Here is a 19184-nt window from a genome sequence, read left to right as displayed (position 1 = left end):
AAAAAAAAAAAAAAAAAAAAAAAAAGTTGGTTACCATTAGAGATGCCATCCCAACATCAAGAACTGACAGCCAGAAGATTTTATGACCTGGCTCAATAAAATCATGGATACGGTTGATTGTACCAAAAGCCCACGACCCTATGAGGATGAGCGGGTAATATCCCCATCTGTTTAAAGCCTGTTGTTGGAAAAGGAAAAAATCACCAAAAATTTAATTCAAATAATCAGAGTCCACAATCATGTGATTGCCATAGAAAAGAAGAATATATGTTCACATATTTTGTTACAACAGATTGTAGAATAAAGTATAATTCTGGACTATAGATAACACATTAAATACCGATATTTTAGGATTTTAGATCTAGATCATTTCCTTAATTTCTTCATTCTAGTGTTACTGAAGCTCGTGTGAATAAAACCAAAAACAAAATGATCATCTTCCCCAAATAAAAATAATAATAAAATGAAACAGTCTTCATTCAGTCTAGTTCGCAGGACAGTCTTTTTCTATCTCTCTGTCACCGTTATTCAAGAAAGTATTGAAAATAAAACCTTCACGTCTGCTCTTGGATCTGACTGGTAAGTCCTATCTGAGATGCCAACTGCCATCTAGAAATTTCACAACAGATGGTTTACTGAATTGCTATGATGATCAGAGCATACTATTCTTCAGAAATTATTTGAGTACATACACGAGTAGCATTATCAAGCATGCGTATGACTTGAAGGTAAGTAAAGCCATTGTAGAGAATTGCACCCCAGAGAGGCATGTAAAATGTTATAAAGTGAACAGCCTGTAAGAAAGGACATGTTCAAGTAAGACTAGCAGGAAAATGAAATCACAACTAAAGTTGAAGATCTATAAAAAGAAATAGTCTTTATCCTTTCTAGTTTGAGAGACAAATCATTTTCTTTAACCCTTTCTAACAACTGCAGTTACTTACAGGTGAGAAACTACATTGCATGAATTGTGAATGAAGATGGAAATTTTATTCCTTAGAGAAGTAAATTTCATATTTAGTTTATACCGCATTTCTAAATGTAAACAGTAAATAGAATGGAAGAAAACCTCACAAGTTCCCATTTGAATTTTACCCAATTATCCTTGGTTTTCAGTGCAATACACATTTTTGCAGCGTCATCCCAAAGGGACACTTGCATTTCACTAACCAGATATAACTAAAAACAGAGTCCCGCTTGAAGGAGGTGAATCAAAGTTACCCACCTTTCCTGTACGCCCCGACTGTGCCCAACACCAGGTTCCCAAATGTGCATGTCTATTGCCAATTGAACGTATAACAGTCAACACTAAGGATGTTCCTAGATCAAAATAAATATTTAAATTAGCATCGAAAACTATAAAATCAGTTTAATAACTCGTATGTGAAACTATATTAGAGGCAATAGTACAAGTTTGAGAAATTAAAAAAATGGCTACTTAATGTAGTAGTAACCCATTGTCATAACCAATATCTATGGTGTAAGGAAAAGAAATAGAAATCAAAAGCTATATGAGATGCCTTAAACATAACAGCTGAATTCGTACCCCATACATACAAGTGAAACATGGCCTCAAAATCTTCAACGTCGGTTTTGTGTCTAACAACAGCACGGTGAAGGGTGAATGCAATTGTTGTGGTCCACAAGAATGATGCCACACAAAAGAAATGCGTGCTATAGCCCTGAACATAACAGTAAAACCCTGTCGCCGGATCCCTTAATTGAGAACAAATCAGTAAAAGGTTTTGAAACTACAAAGTGAATCCATTTTGTGAAGATGACACCAGGAATCCTACCCAATCATAGTGAAGAAACAGGAAAGCATATCCTGCATCCCGAGAAATAGCGATTAGTAAGCAAGCATTTGGCAGGTAGACATCTTAGGGAAAATCAGAGGATCGCTCCTGAAATTGCCTTTTCCATGCAGTTCTGTTTCTTATTGCAAATTTATTCATTTCAGTTCGCGGGGAAAAAATATCAATAGCCGGTAGTCATTCTCATCATATGTACTTATTTGTAATTATTGGAGTAGCTTGTTAAATTTCACTGCTATTATGTGTTGCATTGAATTTAAGATCAATAGCTGTCCATGACGCTAAATACTATCCATTATCTACTTTGTTCGGCGCACACGATTATCGCGGAATGTGGCATGGTTTCGCGGATATTAATGAATAACGAGCAAACAGACAAAAACTGTGAACTTACTGGGCCTAATGCTGCAAAACAAATTTTAAGAGATCCATACGCCAAAAATTGAAGATAAAAACAAGTAGTTCACTATTTTTTATATAAAAAAAAAAAAAAACGTAGCATTAAATGATAGACACTCCAGGAAGAGATCCAAGCCAAAATTGAAAGGTTACAGCAAGGTAGGAACAGAAACAAGAATCCTAAATTTCCAACTCTGCGGACAGAAACATTAAGTAAACATGCTATAAGATTCGCGCGTCATTAAGTAAACATGATTTCACGTTGATTTTACGTTCAATTGCAGACTCAGTGTAACTTAATCTTCACGGTGAATTATCGAAATCAAATCATTAGAAGAAAACCACAGATTCTGACGAAGATAAGTAGATCTGAAATAAAATAAGTAGAGAAGAAGAAGAAGAAGAAGATACGCACGGCGAGGGCGAGATAGAAGACAAGCTTGTAGGAGAATTTGCGAAGCTCTTTGAAGAGGACGTAACAAAGGACGACGAATCCCGATCCCAGAAACGAAAGACTGGACGTTCCGGCAATAACCGCCGTGAGAACTCGATCGTGGCCAGGAATACTGGCAACTCGCACAACGGCAGCCATTTTCCGGTGACGGACTGCTCGGTTTCAATTTGCCGGGAAAATCACCGACGAAGAAATGAGTTCTGGAATTTGAACTCTTGCGTCCTTTTTACCGGGTTGTAAATATACGGTTTTCTAATCGCGCCAACTTAGAGAGAATTGTAACTTCCTTGTAAGGGACCGAAAATTAGTTCAACGAGTTCCTTGAATCTCATTCCCCGTCGAGTTGGTTCAACCAATTTTTCGAACCGGAATCATTCGGTTCAAGATCCGGCCCTCTTATCCCATGCACTACCCCATCCTATTATTTTATTTCTCCAATTTTTTTTATCTATTATTTTCACATGAATTAGAAAAATAAATAAAGTTATTTAATTTTTTTAAATATAACATGTATAATTAATTATTATACTAATTATTTATAATAAAAAAAATTTACAATTTTATTAAAATCATTTTCGACAAACAATTTTATTAAAATCATTTTCGACAAACAATTTTATGTACAAGTATTCCATATATTTCTCATAAACATTTTCTCACCACCTCTTGATTTCTACCAAATATCAAGAAGAAGCTTAATTACAAAAAAATTAAAAATTAAAATCAAAATAAAAACTAGATTTTATAGGGATTTATTTTATCCCAATAATTTCTTTTAAATCTATAATATCATACAGATATGGGCCTCCAGTTTTTCCAGCCCAGCCCACCAAGCCCAAGCCCAAGCCCATTTTCCTTCTTCCCCTCCTCCACGCAGCAATCCTCCACCACGTACACAAACGGCGCCGTAAACACGTCATTAAAGTCCTGCAAGGACTTCAACACGTTAACGACTTCCGTCGCAGGCGGCCGCCTCTTGGGGTTGCGGCTGAGACATTTATGAGCTAAGGCAGCAGCCTTACGAGCGCCGTCGGCCGAGTACATCCCCTCAAGCCTTGGGTCCATGACTCGGCTGAGCCGTTTGGAGTCCTTTAGAAGTGGCTTGACCGAGTCCACTAGAAACTCGCCCGTGTTTCGGTCCATCGACGGCTTCCCCGTCAGCAGCTCTACCAAAACAACCCCGTAACTGTACACATCGCTCATTGTCGTCAAATGGCCTGTAAAACAACGTCGATAGTGAGTTTATAAGTAAGCTAATGGTCAATATTATACTGTTGTGGAGATCCGTAATTCTTAATCGATTGAATCGAGCCGAGTTCAATTTACTCACCGGATTTGACGTACTCAGGAGCGGCATAGCCTTGAGTGCCCATAATACAAGTCATGTCGGGTTGGTCTTCGCAGTCAACGCCATCTTTAGCCAACCCAAGATCTGAGAGCTTCGTCGTATAATCCTTAAAAAAAAATAAAAAAACCTCAAACATTTAAAAAAATAAAAAATCATTAAAAAAAGAAGGAAAAAAAATAGTGAAATGAACCGATAATATGATATTGTCCACTTTGAGCATAAACTCTCATGACTTTGATATGATATTGTTCACTTTAAGTATAAGCTTTCATGACTTTGATATGATATTGTCCACTTTGAGCATAAGCTCTTAGGGTTTTAATATGATATTGTCCACTTTGAGCATAAACTCTCATGGCTTTGATATGATATTATCTACTAAAATGTCTCATACTAATAGAGAGAGTATTATTTGTTTATAAACTCATGATCCTTCCTAAATTAGCAGAGGTGTGACTTTCATCCTCCAATAAAAAAACAAAAAGAACTTACAGAATCGAGAAGAATATTGGAGGTTTTGAAATCTCTAAATATAACGGGAGGATCGGCTTCATGAAGGAATTGAAGGCCTTTGGCAGCTTCTAAAGCGATTCTCATCCTCGTTGACCAAGGCAAAGCAGCCGAATACTCTACAATAATTAAGAAGTATTTATTTAGTTAATGATAGATTAATTATGTAATTAATTAGTTAATTAGCCAATTAATTAAGAAAAGTCACTTACTTCTAAAAAGCTGGTTTTCTAAACTGCCTCTGGCCATATACTCATAAACCAAAAGCCTGTACTCTTCTTCCCAGCAATAACCGATAAGTTTCACCAAATTTTGATGCCTCATTTGACCCAAAATTATTATCTCTGCCTACAGAAAAGGACAAAAACAATGATATATATATATATATATGAAATTAATTTTATAAAATTAGTTAAATTATTATTTTAAAGTCGACCCATATTTTTTAATATACCTGCAAGGGTAAATTTGTAATTTAATAAAAAAAAATATATCGGCAGCCTACCAGCCATTCTTTATGGCCTTGAGATCCGTGGAGGTCGAGCAATTTAACGGCGACCGGCTGAGCCTCCAAACCCGGTTTAATCTTATCATCGACAAACCCTTTGTAGACCGGACCGAACCCGCCTTCTCCAAGCAAATTCGACGAGGCAAAATTGTGAGTGATGGTTCGAAGTTGAGCGAATGAGAAGACATGAAGCTTGGGTCCGACGAGAGAATTGGACAGGTCGTCGATCGACAAGGGCGAGCTCGGGTTACTCGCGTCCGACAGCGACAGCCTCTGCGACAAACCTTTCTTCGAAACCCGGTGCCGGTCGCCGTCGTCGGACTCCGCCTTGTAACAACTCGAAACGATCATCGATTTCCACGTCATCTTCCTCTTCATACCCATAACCGCATCGAAATTGTCCGATTTAAAAATGTCAATATTTTTGGTGTTGATTTTCACTCACCTACTGCCGAGGTGGAGTGGTATTTATAGCGATTGGGTATGCCGCGTGGCTTCGGTGTGGGCCCAGTTTTGGGAGATTATTACACAAATCTTAGTCCAATAAAGTATTGGAATTTTCGAAGGGAAGGGGAAGCAGCTTCCTATTTTAATTCTTTTCATTTGAAATACGAAATTAACTTTCCGTTTTATCAATATTTCTCATGTTTACCTTGCGTTAATCTACCCTTAATTACCCCTAAAAATGGTTTAACACTGTAAAAGTAAGTTTTTACTATTTTATTATTATTATTATTATTATTAAAAATATTCAAATAATTTCGAAAAAATGAGAATTGAAATAATTGAAATTATATATATATATATAAATAATTGAATTAAGTTGAATTATTTTTTAATTTTTATTTCACCATCTAGCTAATATTTTATTTTCTTCCTTCCTCTTCTCTCACAATTTCCACCCTTTATCAACCATCGTGGCTGACATTTCATAACAATTTATAATATTTACTTTTTCGTATTTCGTATTGACATCTATCGTCATCTAATTTAAGTAAAATATCAACGTTTATACAAATTTCTTAATAGCATCCAACAATATCGCAGACAATCTAAATCGAGGTTACCAAGTCAAATTCTAATATTTTATTATTATTATTATATTTTATTTTAAATTATCCATTCATTCGTCTTCAAAATTAGATAATAATAATTTTATATTACATCAAATTCTAAAATAAATAATAAATTCACACTAACTTAAATAAAGCCATGTTTTTAAAAACCATAAGATTCTTCTCAAATACAAGAGCTTCAATTATTATTTTAGTACTAATTAATTAATCTATTAGAGGCATAAAATTAATGTGCAATATGCAATTATAATATATATATATATATTATTATTTTTGTACACGTGTGATGTGGTTAATTTAAATGCGTGACGCGATGTGAAATTACGTGGCATACACGTTGCAAATATTTTTATTATTTATGAATAAAATGCATAAAATTAATTAGTTGGTTTTCTGGGCTCAATATGATATTATTTATGAATTTCACATCAATTAGCATGCTTAAAACAATTATTATCATATTATGAATTTCACATCAAATTATTTCATAATGCATAAACCTTTTAAAAAACAATTTTGTATTTATCAATAATTTAATTTAGTTTTTTCCATGAAAATTAGATTATTTAATTTTAACCTTAAATTTTTAGATTTTTTTTAATACTCTTTTTATTAATCTTAGATTAAATTAAATTAAACTTTCATGTTTTCCCTTGAGTTAGTCCATCCCCAACCACACGTGTGTGTATATATATAAATAAATAAATTAATTAAATATCAAATAATTCAAATTCTCCCCATTTATTTGTTGAACTCAAGGAATAAATAAATAAATATTTTGTTTTTCTCTTAGCCTAATTTTAAAAATATGTGTAGACGAAAGAAATTGGGATAAAGTTCAATGGAGCAGCGTGGTCAAATAGACAAGGTGAACCAAATTGAACTAATCCAACTAACCCCATAATTAATTAAGCTAATTAAAATTTAAAATTTTACAATTTTAATTGGTGGGGTTTTTAGTATGTTTATTATTTAATTCGAGGGAAAGGGACAACTGTATTATGTAAAACATGGTTTTAAGGTGACTGCTTTGCTAATTAATTTAATACGTGACATCAGTTAATTGTGTCAAGTTGGGAAGTCCAAATATTATATAACCTATAGTTTTGATTAATTTGAATGGTAATATTAGGATTATATTAATGAAATTAAAAATATATATATGGTGAAACCTAGCTGAAAAATGGGGGTAGAGATGAGATAATGAATAATTGATTACGTAAGACAGAAGAAATTCTAGAAACTAAAGTTAGGAAATTAACTGGTTGAATTAAGAAAATATATTAATTATATAAATATTTGTTGAACTAATATAAGACATCTGGCCACAGCATTACTCAAATTAAACCGCTGTCGCCCATAGCTTCCAACGCAAGCAATCCCTCCATGGTTTTCAAAATTATGTAAATTATTATTTTTATTTGGTTAAAATAATACTAAAAAATTATATCTCTACATAAATAATTACGAAATAATTACATAAACTATGGTATTTAATTTTTTTAGTTTGTGAAATATAATATTTGGATAATATATTATTTATGAAATATATCTTAATATTATAGTATATTTTATTTTATTCTAAATATTTAATCAATTTATATTTTATTTATTGGTAGGTATTAGTTGTTACTGCGGATGAATATTTAATTAGTTTATATTTTTCTCATGTGTAAATGATATGGATATTAATAAAAACTTCTATTTTTATTTCTCATTCTTAACCAATTTAAAATTAAAATCAAAAAAATTGAAAAATAAAAAATAAAAACATTCTTCTTAGCACATCGACGGTTGAGAAGGGAAGTTGAAATACTACACAAATTAAAAGGGGCCAGAGACGGCGAACGCCGCCGGGACACGGCGGAGTCTCCTCCGCCTCCTGGATTCTGTCGTTTTGCAGACATAAAGCCGACCTAATAATAAATGGAAAGGCTTTGGTTTTCTAAATATAATAAATTTCTCTTCCTAATTGTTTATAGACGATAACAGTAAACGACGCCGTAAAGGCTTTACTTTATTGTTTCCTTTTGTTTGGACAAAACCGTATCCGGTTTTCTTTGTCGGTTTTTCCGAATACCGTAAGTACATTGCACGACCGTTCCGGTTTTTAGCGTCGTAATTTTATATTATTTTTGTTTATATATTTCTGATCGGATGATAATAAAATAAAATTAAAAAAAATCAATTATCTATTAGACACCATTAAAAAAAATCAAAATTTAAAAATAGAGATTTGAGATTAAAATATAGAATTTAGAAAGAAAATTCTAGGAAGACGGTTGACTTTTTCACAAGTTGATACATAATTAGTACGCAGCCGAGCAATTTAGTTTTATTAATTAATATGATATTAGCTCTCTAATTTTTCATTTATTTATTTATTTTTAATTTTATGTGGAAGATGACTAAAGACGACATGAAATGGACAGTCTACTAGCTCATTTCATAATCTCATCCAAATATTTTCACATTTGACTTTGACTTTCTATTTCTTTTACTCCATAAAACTGTATTCTATAACTCGATTTATTAATTTTTTTTAATAGTAAACTTATAAAAGTATCCCGCATAAAACTTTTTCGGTAAAAATAAATTATTATCAATTTGATCTTAGCGTAAAACTATATAAAAGTTTAAGATTATTTGTGTACGATAATTTAAATATTTAAATGAAAATTAAATTAAACAAAATATTATATATATTTATCTCGAATGTTTCCATGACAGTGAGTGGTCGTATAGAATTCCAATCCAATTCTTATTTTCAACATTAATTTATAAATATTCATGAACGAACAACGTTCATGAACCCAATAATAAAAACTAATTAATTAATTAATATTAGAAAATTAGAATTTATAATTTTTAAAATGGTCAAAGGATATCTAGATATACGTTCATGAAACCAAACAAATAATACATACTAAAGTCGCATTTGTAAAGCATGAATAATTAATAATTAATTATTTTTTAAATAATTATTCATTTTCATTTATGTGGTCTATTTCTAACTTTCAAATGCCTAATTTCTTCGTGTGCGTATTTTTAAAGATAATTTTAATAAGTATAGTGGGACATAAGCTTGAATATTTTTTATTCATTGAAAAGCGAGTTATTTTATTTTATTTGACAAAATTTCAAATTATAATAAATAAGGGGAAGGTGATTAAATTTTCAACTAAGTTTGGTAAGTAAGGTTTTACTTACGTAAAAATGAATCTTTACAAAATTTAAATATTATTATTTTCATAACAATTTTAAAAATTAGTACGTGGTTGAGTTGAATTGTAACCCTATTTTAGAGTTAGTTAGATTGACTCGAAAAAAAAAAAAGAAGATATTTATAGATTAAATTATATAATTTAAATAAGTTAAAAAATTAGTAAAATATATTAATAAAAATAATTAAAAAGGAAAATATATTAAGGGAGGGTTTCTAGAAGGCGGGTGAGTGGCTATAATGGTGGGAGAAAAAATGGGAGAAAGTGAAGCATGGCAAAAGGCTTCGAGAAAGGGGGTTTGGTGAAGGATTGGACCGGCGGTCCGGGCGACCCCATCTCTCACGCCAACGAAAATAACACCCAAATATTAATAATCATATCAAAATTATTTAATTTACTATTTTATAATTTTAAATGTTTCTAATTTTAATTTTAACCTTGTAATTTACGTGTTTTTATTTTTATTTTTTTAGTTTAACAACGTGCAAGAATAAAGTATTTGAAACTTAAATATTTGTAATACAAAAATTATAAAGTAAATAAATGTTTTTTTAATAAATAAATTTAATTTAGAAATAATTTGTGAAGGACTAAATTAAACTTTTCAAAATAAAAAAATATTGAAGAATACTTTTAAAACTATATTGGAACCGATAATTTTAATCTAAAAAATAATAATTATAAAACAAAGGTTCAAATATGATTTTGATCGTTGTAATTTGTCATTTTATTTTTTACCTTATTTCCAAATATTTAAATATAGTTCATGTAATTAAACAAATTTTAAAATTACTCTCTATTGTTAAAATAAATTTATTTAAATACTGAATATATTTATAAATTTTATAAGGAAAAATGTTAATTAGTATTATTTTTTTTCCAAAAAAAAACCCATATAAGAAAAAATGTGTTGTAACCACTCAAATTTATCGTTAATAGTTATTATTCGCTTTGAATCGTTACCTATCGTCATCATTAGTCCTACTGTTTTAAAAATACGACTATTAGTTGAGTAGGACTAGACTCTCTCTACAGTAGATTTGTTTTTAAAACTGTGAGACTGACGCCAATATGTATCCGTTAAAAGTAGATAATATTATTTTGTTTAATTTTATTGAATATCAACTAAAAAAAATTAAAAAATTGTACGCTATTATTTTTCACCCAATGGTTCATGTTAGTTATATCACAAGTTAAATTTTTAATTTAATGTCACGTTAACGATTTAAGCTGATAGTAGACTATCAATAATTTATTTTTCATACCCACGACTACAATTGAACAAATCCCTATATGAATCCGTCTATTAATGTTTGTAAATTTATCCCAACAACAATTTAATTTTTTTTTAAATAAATTTTAGACTTTTGGAGTTTATTTTATCGTTGTAATAATCTATTAATTCTCGAAAAATTATGTAGGGATAAAGAATAAAAATCATTTTTCGATATATTTATATTTAATTATTAAAAAATTAATTTGAATATATATGGTTTTCTAAAAGGTTGAATATTTTTGTAATTTAGGAATTTTTTAAATTTAAAACAAAATGAATTCCCCAACTAAATCACCTAACCACACCGTTAAAATTCTCCCCACGTCGCCTTCCCCTAGTTTTAAAGCTTCCTCCCCTTTGACACGCCACCCACTTAACCATTTTTCAGCCTCATAATTTCTTTTTTATTTTTTATTTTTTTTTCTTTTTCATACCATATAATGCACTATCTTTTTACGTTTAAAAGTCTTGAAATATTGTCGTAGACTCGTACTTTGTGTACTTTTTGTATTTTCGTAAGGTAGAGATGGTTTGTACTACATTTTACTTATTCTCGAATCTTAATTTATCGAGCGGGTTTGCCTATTTCAAAAATAAATTAAAGATAGTTTGTTTGTTTTATCCCAACGCCTCTTATGGGGCCTCCTTCTTTAGACCTCTCAAACAATATCCATTTAATCAAGATTCGTCTCCTTCTCTACAACTCTCGACCAAAATACACCATTTGTCCGACGCTTGAGTCACATTTGACTGTAACTTCAAGACTCACAACTTTTTTGTTCAACACTTAAGAATCCTATTGGCATGACTAAATTAAGGGTACGACTCTAATACCATGTTAAGAACCACGAACCTCTACAATTGTATAAGTTTCTCCAGAAGACCTCGTACCTATGAAGATAATGTTCCTTATTTATAAACCCACGATCTAAATCTTAATTAGCCAGCGTAGGACTACTCCAAGCAATACGTTAAGATTTCATGTTTGGGTTTTTTGGGACATGATTTTAAATGACTCGACAACTTCATCCGGTATATCTCCTAGGTATTGGTCAATTTACATTTGTATTCTTATTTTTTAAATATAAATATTATTAAATATATTAGTTAGCGAGTTGTTCAAAATTCAACTAATTATTATTATATGTTACAATGACATAAATTACCTACTCTCATCATATAATATATATATATATATATATATTTATAAATAAACAAAAAAACAAAAAAAAAACTATTGGGCCTAGAAATGAACCAAAGAGTCCATCTTCCGCTTATATTGGGCCGACAGCCCACTTTTTGTCCTATAATTGTTTTTGGGTTTAAATAATATTTTCTCCATCTCGAATTACTTTTTATCCTATAAATTTACACCAATTATTTATAATATTAATCAATATTATATTGAAAAAACAATTGTAGAAGAAAAAGAGAGAAAAAAAAAAACAAAAAAAAACATGAAACTTTTGGCTTTTGGGACACAGCAAAAGGAAAGGACAGCTCAGCTCAGTCACAGTCCACGGTCCACGGTCGTCGGTCCACAGTCCAACCACATCACGCAGCAGAAATTAAAAAAAAAAAAGAAAAGAAAAGAAAAGAAAAGAAAAGAGAAGTATTTTGGTAATAAGAATTTGTTAAAAAAAACAAAAAAAGAAACATATTTTTGATTATAATCAGAGGCTGTCGTTTCTGGTGTTTGACCGAAGATTGAAATTGAAAGAGGTGGGTAATCCAAAAGGCATCTTGGCGCTGAGGTTTGGGCATTTTTCCCTTCCTCATCGAGCCGACACGTACACCTTCCCCCTGCTTTCTCACCATTTCTGGTGTTAATTATAGTCTCTCTTTTCGTACACTTATCTCTTCCCACAAACCCCTTCCTTCCCAATTCCTTTCTTTATTCCTTCAATCAATTTAATATGATTATTCATCAAACCCCACTTCTGTTTTCACTCTACACCACCACCACTTCATTCACCGCTCTACGAATCCGCCAAATCTAGGCTACCCTTTTAAACCTTCTTCCAGATCTTCACTCAACTGGGATTTCATCTGCCTGTTCTTCACTTTCATCCAACACTCTCTTTTAGGTACTCATTACGGAATTCTCTACTGTTTTCTTTGATGGGTCTGCTCTGGATTGCATTTTATGAACTGTTGCTTTGAATTGGGTGTTTGGGTGTTGTTTTTTGCATGCTTGAAATGGGGTTTCAAGATTGTAATATGAGTGAGTGTTTTCAAAGGCGATCGTTGACCCATTTGATGCGGATGAAGCTGTGTGAGTGCTACCATTAGTGTTCTGTTGTTTTCTATGCTGTCTCATTTGAGTAGAAGTATGGGGTTACTCTGCAGCAGAAATCGTCGTTACAATAAACAAGATACTGAAGAGAATGTGCAGGTGAATCATGCTTTATTAGAATCTTTGGTTTTAATGGTGGTTGAAGTAGCAATGTTGTGTTATTTGTTGAATCTCGGGTTCGATATGATCGCAAGTTGTGTGGTTTTCCAGGCTGCTGAAATAGAGAGGCGGATTGTTCAAGAAACAGAGGCTGAAAAACATATTCAGAAACTTCTTCTGCTTGGTAAGTGTATTTTAGCCTCACATTACCTTTGGGGGATGCCCCACGAGGGAACGAAACATTCCTTATAAGAGTACCTTAGTAAATGCGTTCTAAAACCTTGAGAGAAAGCCTAGAGAGGACAATATCTGTTGATGGTGGGCTTAGGCCGTTACAAATGGTACTAGAGCTGGGAACAGTGTGTCAGTGAGGACGCTGGCCCCCAAGTGGGTGGATTGTGAGATCTCACGTTGGTTGGAGAGAGGAACGAAACATTCTTATTAGGGTGTGGAAACCTTTCCCTAGTAGACGCGTTTTAAAAGCCCAAAGAGGATATTAACAGCCCAAGCCCACCGCCAACAGATATTGTCCTCTTTGGGCTTTCTCTTTCGGGCTTCCTCTCAAGGTTTTTAAAATGCGTCTGATTGTGCTAGTGAGAGGTTTCCACACCTTTATAAAGAATGCTTTGTTTCCCTCTCGAATCAATGTGTGGTCTCACAATCCACCCCTTCGGGGCTCAACCTCCTTGCTGGCACATCACCCGGTGTCGGGCTCTAATACCATTTGTAACAACCCAATCCCACCGCTAGTAGATATTCTCTTCTTTAGGGGAGAGGTTTCCACACCCTTATAAAGAATACTCCCTTCTCTTTACCAACCGACGTGGGATCTCACAAAAGGATTGCAAATTTTCTTTTACAATGCAATGCAAATATGCTGAATTTACCCAATTGTTTAGGTGTCGGAGAGTCCGGGAAATCCACCATTTTTAAGCAGGCAAGCCCTTGTATTCTTTACCGTTATAATCGGCAACGTCAACGTGGTAATGTAGTCGGTCCACTAAACGTTTTTTGCTTTTGTCGCTTCATTTTTGCAGATAAAATTGTTGTTCCAAACTGGGTTTGATGAGGCAGAGCTGAAGAGCTATATTCCAGTCATTCATGCAAATGTGTATCAGACTATAAAAGTATGCAATATTTGAAAGGGTGTGTTGGTTATTTCCCTTTCTGCATGATTCAAACAGCAAATGATTTTGTCCAAAAATTACAACATAATATCCCTTTTTATTTTGAGTGCCAAAACTCTAAATCATGGGTCGATATTGTATCGTTTGTCAATAACTATAACCTCTTATTCAACTTGACGTTTCAGGTATTACACGATGGTTCAAAGGAGCTCGCTCAAAGTGATAAAGAGTTCTCGAAGTATGTTTTGTCCAGTGACAATAAGGTATCCGTTTTATGTCTAACTGGAGCTTGCATGACTCGAGCATTTGTCTCGTACCGTTTTATAATAATTGCCAGTGGTTGCATAAAGGATTTGTCCAGCTCGCTTTCTGGTTCATGATTCAGAAATAGAAACGGGGGCAGATTTATACGCAAAATGCGATTTATCTGAAATGTTGAATAACAAATGAAGGAGAATAAGAATTTACCCGAACCTAGCCACGAAATCAAGTAGGTAAGAAAGCCAATACTCACGAACTTAGGAAAGAAAATTGCTCGAACCCAAGTGAAAAGTATATCAAACACGACTAGAAGAAAGAAGAAAAAATTCCCACAAAAATAGCCTCGTTCATCGAAAAGACTACTTATAATCTAGCCACTGTTCTTCAATGTAAAATGGAAACTCGATTAAGTTGAAGGGTTTAATTTGATGAAATTGACCGTCGGCTAAATATGTCAGTTGCCTTGGATTGATGGCGTAACAATCCAAGCCCACTGCTAGCAGATATTGTCCGTTTTAGCCTGTTATATATTGCCGTCAGTCTCACGGTTTTAAAACGCGTCTACTGGGAAGAGGTTTCCACACCCTTATAAGGAATGCTTTGTTCCCCTCTCCGACCGATGTGGGATCTCACAATCCACCCTCTTGAGGGCCCAACGTTCTTGCTGGTACATTACTTGATACCTAGCTTTGACACCATTTGTAGCAGCCCAAGCCCACCGCTAGTAGATATTGTCCGTTTTTAGCCTGTTACGTATCGCCGTCAGCCTTACAATTTTAAAACGCGTCTACTAGGGAGAAGTTTCCACACCCTTATAAGGAATACGTCGTTTTCCTCTCCAACTGATGCGGGATCTCACAGGCCGAGTGTTGTACGGTAAAAGAAAAAGAAAAGGTTCAATGTTAAAGTTGGCTCTTTCAAATTTTGGCCCATGTATAGGGGTGAAAATGTATTTCTTCCCCTAAATATAATTTGCTGGCTTATGGATGTGAACTTGGATGGACATGTACTGAACCTTTTGCTGCTTATTATGGCACCTAACTCGTGATTCTGCATCAGGACATTGGTGAGAAATTATCCGACATTGGCGGTAGATTGGATTACCCGCGTTTGACTAGGGAGCATGCACACGATATAGAGACTCTATGGAACGATGCTGCGATTCAGGTAGCCGTGGCCCCATGTAGATTAGCTAGTGGCATCTTTTAAATGAAATCGACCATGACTCTTCTTATTTTATGTAAGCTTTTTATCTTCTTGAATTCGTCCCAGATGAAGCGAGCTCAGCGTTCTTATTCTCTTTGTAGGAAACGTATGCTCGTGGTAACGAACTACAAGTTCCAGATTGTGCACATTATTTCATGGAAAATTTGCAGAGATTATCTGATGTAAATTACATTCCAACTAAGGTACTCAATCTTAGTATCCTTTACAGTGAAACTAGTAACGAGATCGAGTTATTTGCGTAAATTTTGGGTCTTTTCTTATGTGGCTTTGATCACAGGAAGACGTGCTCTACGCAAGAGTTCGTACAACGGGTGTTGTCGAAATCCAGTTTAGGTAAATATTTAGTTATGTTTACAATGTGTTTTTATATTCCTTATAATTTATGTATCTTAATTAAAATCTCGTAAGACGATTAAGCTTGTCTTACAGCTTAATCGTTATAATTAATTATGGTATTTGTTTGATTTTGGTAGTCCCGTTGGAGAAAATAAAAAGAGCGGAGAAGTGTATCGACTCTTTGATGTCGGTGGACAGAGAAACGAGAGGCGGAAATGGATTCATCTTTTTGAAGGTGTTACAGCAGTTATCTTTTGTGCTGCTATTAGTGAGTAAGACCATCTCTCTTTTAACCTATTTGTGATTCTGGTAGTCTTGACAAATGTAGAAGGAAAAAGATATATGCCCCTCTCGTTCACGACCACCTGGTCGGGGATGCTCCCCGAACCCGATGGGAAGCCATTTAGGAATATTTGATTGTGCGATGAAGTTGAGTGAACGAGGGCCTTTTACTAGTTTCTATTGTTTTCTTTTGAAGTCGGTGGGACTAGGTTGGAGAGTAGCTCTTAGACGATAGTTGTAACCGCCCAAGCCCACCGCTAGCATATATCGTCCTCTTTGGGCTTTCCCTTATGGGTTTCTCTTCAAGATTTTAAAACGTGTCTACTAGGGGGAGATTTCCACACCCTTATCAGGAATGCTTCGTTCTCCTCTCCGACTCATGTGGGATCTCACAATTCACCCTCTGGGGGCCAGCGAGGACGCTGGCACACCACCCAGTGTCTGGCTCTGATACCATGTGTAAGCCCACCACTAGCAGATATTGTCCTATGTGGGCTTTCCCCTCGAGGTTTTAAAACGCGTTTACTAGGGAGAGTTTTCCACACCCTTATAAGAAATGCTTCGTTCTCCTCTCCGACCGATGTGGGATCTCACAATCCACGCCCCTTGGGAGCTCAACGTCTTCGCTGGCAAACCGCCCAATGTTTGGCTGCGATACCATTTATAAAGCCCAAGCCCACCGCTATCAGATATTGTCCTCTGTGAGCTTTCCCTCGAGGTTTTAAAACGCGTGTACTAGGGAGATTTTCACACCCTTGTAAGGAATGTTTCGTTCTCTTCTCCAATCAATGTGAGATCTCACGGTAGCGATTCAAGTTGAGTGTCCTAAGGAAATGAAGAGATAATTTTAAAAGTCTAAAATGATAGAGGAAAAGTAGATCATAGCTAGCTGGTGATCTAACAACCCATGTGGTGATCATGGTGGCAAGACATACTTGTTGTCTGTCGTCTTTTTTTGTCTGCATAGCTGTGCTAATCGATGTTCCACTCTTTGCATTATCCTTATAATCCACTCCGCTAGTATCGGGAGACGTGTTCGAGATTATATATAAGAGACCGTAATGATTTAAACTATAATGAAAGTATAAATTTAGTTGTGGCTCCTTGTCTTTTTAACTCGAAAGAACAAGAATTGCATTAAATTATACTATTGCCATAAGGTTTATCAGATTCAAATGGGTTAACCGATAACGGTTTCAGGTATGATCAAACACTTTTCGAGGACGAACAGAAGAACCGAATGATGGAGACAAAGGAACTTTTTGAGTGGGTTCTGAAACAAGAGTGTTTTGAGGTTTACTTTTTTGCATTGTTTTTGTTTACGTGTTTACGTGAGTGTATTTGACGATAATTTCGTTCCACAATTTGATGCTGTTTTATTCTGGGTGCAGAAAACGTCGTTCATGCTTTTTCTCAACAAGTTCGATATATTTGAGAAAAAGGTTCTACAAGTAAGTGTTGATAGAGAGTATTACGACGCGCTTCGATAGGTCCTTTAAATATTAATACGAATTAGTGTCTTATGATAGGTCCCTCTTAGTGTATGTGAATGGTTCAAAGATTACCAGCCGATATCGACTGGGAAACAAGAGATCGAGCATGCCTACGAGTACGTATCTACCCCTCCCCCCTCGTCCTCTATGCTTAAACCGACCCATATCCGTAGCGGGATGACTTGTAGTCTAGGGACAATGCTGCCATTTTTTTCCCCTCTTTCTTGTAGTTGATCTAAAGTAGCACTTCTGATGCATACGAATCAATGAATTCAGGTTCGTGAAGAAAAAATTCGAGGAGTTGTATTTTCAGACGACGTCACCAGACCGAGTAGATCGGGTGTTTAAGGTATACAGAACGACTGCTCTCGATCAGAAACTCGTAAAGAAGACGTTCAAACTCGTAGACGAAACTTTGAGGCGGAGAAACCTGTTGGAGGCCGGGTTATTGTGACGTCGTGAACACAGCTGAAGAAGAAGGAAGTTGGAAGTCTGATTCATTGATTTAAAACATTTTTGTATCAAAGTTGAAATCTTTTTAACTATTTGTAATTTGATGATCCAAATTATTTTGAAATTACATAACATATGTTTTTGGATTCTGTGTACACCCATTATATTTTTCTGCATTTTCTCTGACTGATATGATATGATCTGCATTTTCTCTGACTGATATGATATGATATTGTTCACTTTGAGTATAAGTTCTCGTAGCTTTACTTTGGTTTTACATCAATGGAGAGAATATTCCTCACTTATAAACCCCCCAATAATTCTTAACATTATAAGCCTCCACTGAGGCTTATTGAGCTCTCGAATAGCCTTTCCTTAATGGTATAATATTGACATGGTTAAGTTTAGGTACCATGTTAGGAATCACAACTCTCCACAATGGTATAATATTGTCCACTTTGAGCATAAGTTCTCGTGGCTTTGCTTTGTGCTTTCCTAAAAGGCCTTGTAGCAATGAAGATAGTATTCCTCACTTATAAATCCATGATCTTTCGCTAAATTAACCAATGTGAGACTCACTCCCAATAATTCTCAATAGGCTCGAGAGACCGCTAGAGCAAATCATAGATAAGCTTATCAAATGTTACGATTGGAGGCTCCATGGGAAGCTGCTGCGTGACCTCTAGTGTAAATCTTAGTCGTGAGAGCCCTACTCATTTTTATAATTTAAAAGAATTAAATTAATTAATAAAAATTAAAATATAAGAACACCAAATTAAATGAAAATTGAAATTTATGGATTAAATAGAAACTAAAAAATTATACCCAAATTTAATTATATATTTATTTGGTTAGAAAATTTGGCGGTATAATATTGAGAAAGCGTGGAGAAAAGTATTTATAAATGTGTGGGTGCGTGTTTTTTATGTTAAAAAGTATTCAATAAATGTGGCCGACACATCGGACGGTGAAATGGACGGAAACGGAAGCTTAGAAGAAAA

At 34.1% G+C, this 19184-nt stretch overlaps 3 protein-coding genes across 7 annotated transcripts in view; 1 reads left to right on the top strand and 2 right to left on the bottom strand.

The window, feature by feature from the left end:
* LOC111446519 (G-protein coupled receptor 1-like) overlaps positions 1-3012 on the bottom strand; it is a 6057-nt gene extending 3045 nt beyond the window's left edge. For 2 of the 4 annotated variants that reach the window (XM_023085361.1, XM_023085360.1), the window contains exons 1-7: positions 2629-3009; positions 1797-1828; positions 1547-1716; positions 1226-1320; positions 693-794; positions 553-609; positions 35-178 (exon numbers count right to left, since the gene is read on the bottom strand). In XM_023085361.1, the coding sequence (XP_022941129.1) occupies positions 35-178; positions 553-609; positions 693-794; positions 1226-1320; positions 1547-1716; positions 1797-1828; positions 2629-2805 (777 nt within the window). In that variant the 5' untranslated portion in view covers positions 2806-3009. Of the gene's footprint in view, positions 1-34; positions 179-552; positions 610-692; positions 795-1225; positions 1321-1546; positions 1717-1796; positions 1930-2628 lie in introns of all 4 variants that reach the window. The other 2 variants (XM_023085363.1, XM_023085362.1) reach the window with 2 other exon arrangements.
* Positions 3013-3287: 275 nt separating this feature from the next.
* On the bottom strand, positions 3288-5454 carry LOC111446468 (serine/threonine-protein kinase RIPK). Its single transcript, XM_023085303.1, has 5 exons — positions 5031-5454; positions 4738-4873; positions 4508-4644; positions 3998-4121; positions 3288-3884 (listed from the first exon to the last, which is right to left on the bottom strand). Exons 1-5 carry the CDS (start codon positions 5415-5417, stop codon positions 3457-3459), a joined length of 1212 nt encoding a protein of 403 aa, XP_022941071.1. The 5' UTR covers positions 5418-5454; the 3' UTR covers positions 3288-3456.
* Positions 5455-12380: 6926 nt separating this feature from the next.
* LOC111446706 (guanine nucleotide-binding protein alpha-1 subunit) lies at positions 12381-18338 on the top strand. Of its 2 annotated transcripts, none has more exons than XM_023085636.1 (14): positions 12381-12696; positions 12822-13004; positions 13116-13188; positions 13904-13941; positions 14042-14131; positions 14317-14394; positions 15452-15559; positions 15700-15801; positions 15897-15952; positions 16093-16227; positions 17438-17531; positions 17629-17688; positions 17767-17846; positions 18007-18232. In XM_023085636.1, the coding sequence occupies exons 2-14, from the start codon at positions 12918-12920 to the stop codon at positions 18182-18184; spliced, it is 1179 nt and encodes a 392-aa protein (XP_022941404.1). In that variant the 5' UTR covers positions 12381-12696; positions 12822-12917; the 3' UTR covers positions 18185-18232. The 2 variants fall into 2 exon arrangements, with proteins under 2 accessions (XP_022941404.1, XP_022941405.1); XM_023085637.1 differs by having other exon boundaries at positions 12382-12696; positions 12850-13004; positions 18007-18338.
* Positions 18339-19184: the final 846 nt, after the last annotated feature.

The sequence above is a fragment of the Cucurbita moschata genome, unplaced genomic scaffold (genome assembly GCF_002738365.1).
Source record: "Cucurbita moschata cultivar Rifu unplaced genomic scaffold, Cmos_1.0 Cmo_Scf00008, whole genome shotgun sequence".
Lineage (NCBI taxonomy): Eukaryota > Viridiplantae > Streptophyta > Magnoliopsida > Cucurbitales > Cucurbitaceae > Cucurbita > Cucurbita moschata.
The sequence above is the reverse complement of the archived record's forward strand: the minus strand, read 5'-3'. Positions and strand labels throughout refer to the sequence as shown.

Coding starts and splice junctions, on each gene's coding strand:
- LOC111446468 (XM_023085303.1), bottom strand. CDS start 5,417: ATGGGTATGAAGAGGAAGATGACGTGGAAATCGATGATCGTTTCGAGT. Junction 4,122..4,507: donor CCAATATTCTTCTCGATTCT/GTAAGTTCTTTT, acceptor TTTTTTTTTAAG/GATTATACGACGAAGCTCTC. Junction 3,885..3,997: donor TCCTGAGTACGTCAAATCCG/GTGAGTAAATTG, acceptor GTTGTTTTACAG/GCCATTTGACGACAATGAGC.
- LOC111446706 (XM_023085637.1), top strand. CDS start 12,918: ATGCTGTCTCATTTGAGTAGAAGTATGGGGTTACTCTGCAGCAGAAAT. Junction 13,942..14,041: donor AATCCACCATTTTTAAGCAG/GCAAGCCCTTGT, acceptor TCATTTTTGCAG/ATAAAATTGTTGTTCCAAAC. Junction 16,228..17,437: donor TTTTGTGCTGCTATTAGTGA/GTAAGACCATCT, acceptor TAACGGTTTCAG/GTATGATCAAACACTTTTCG.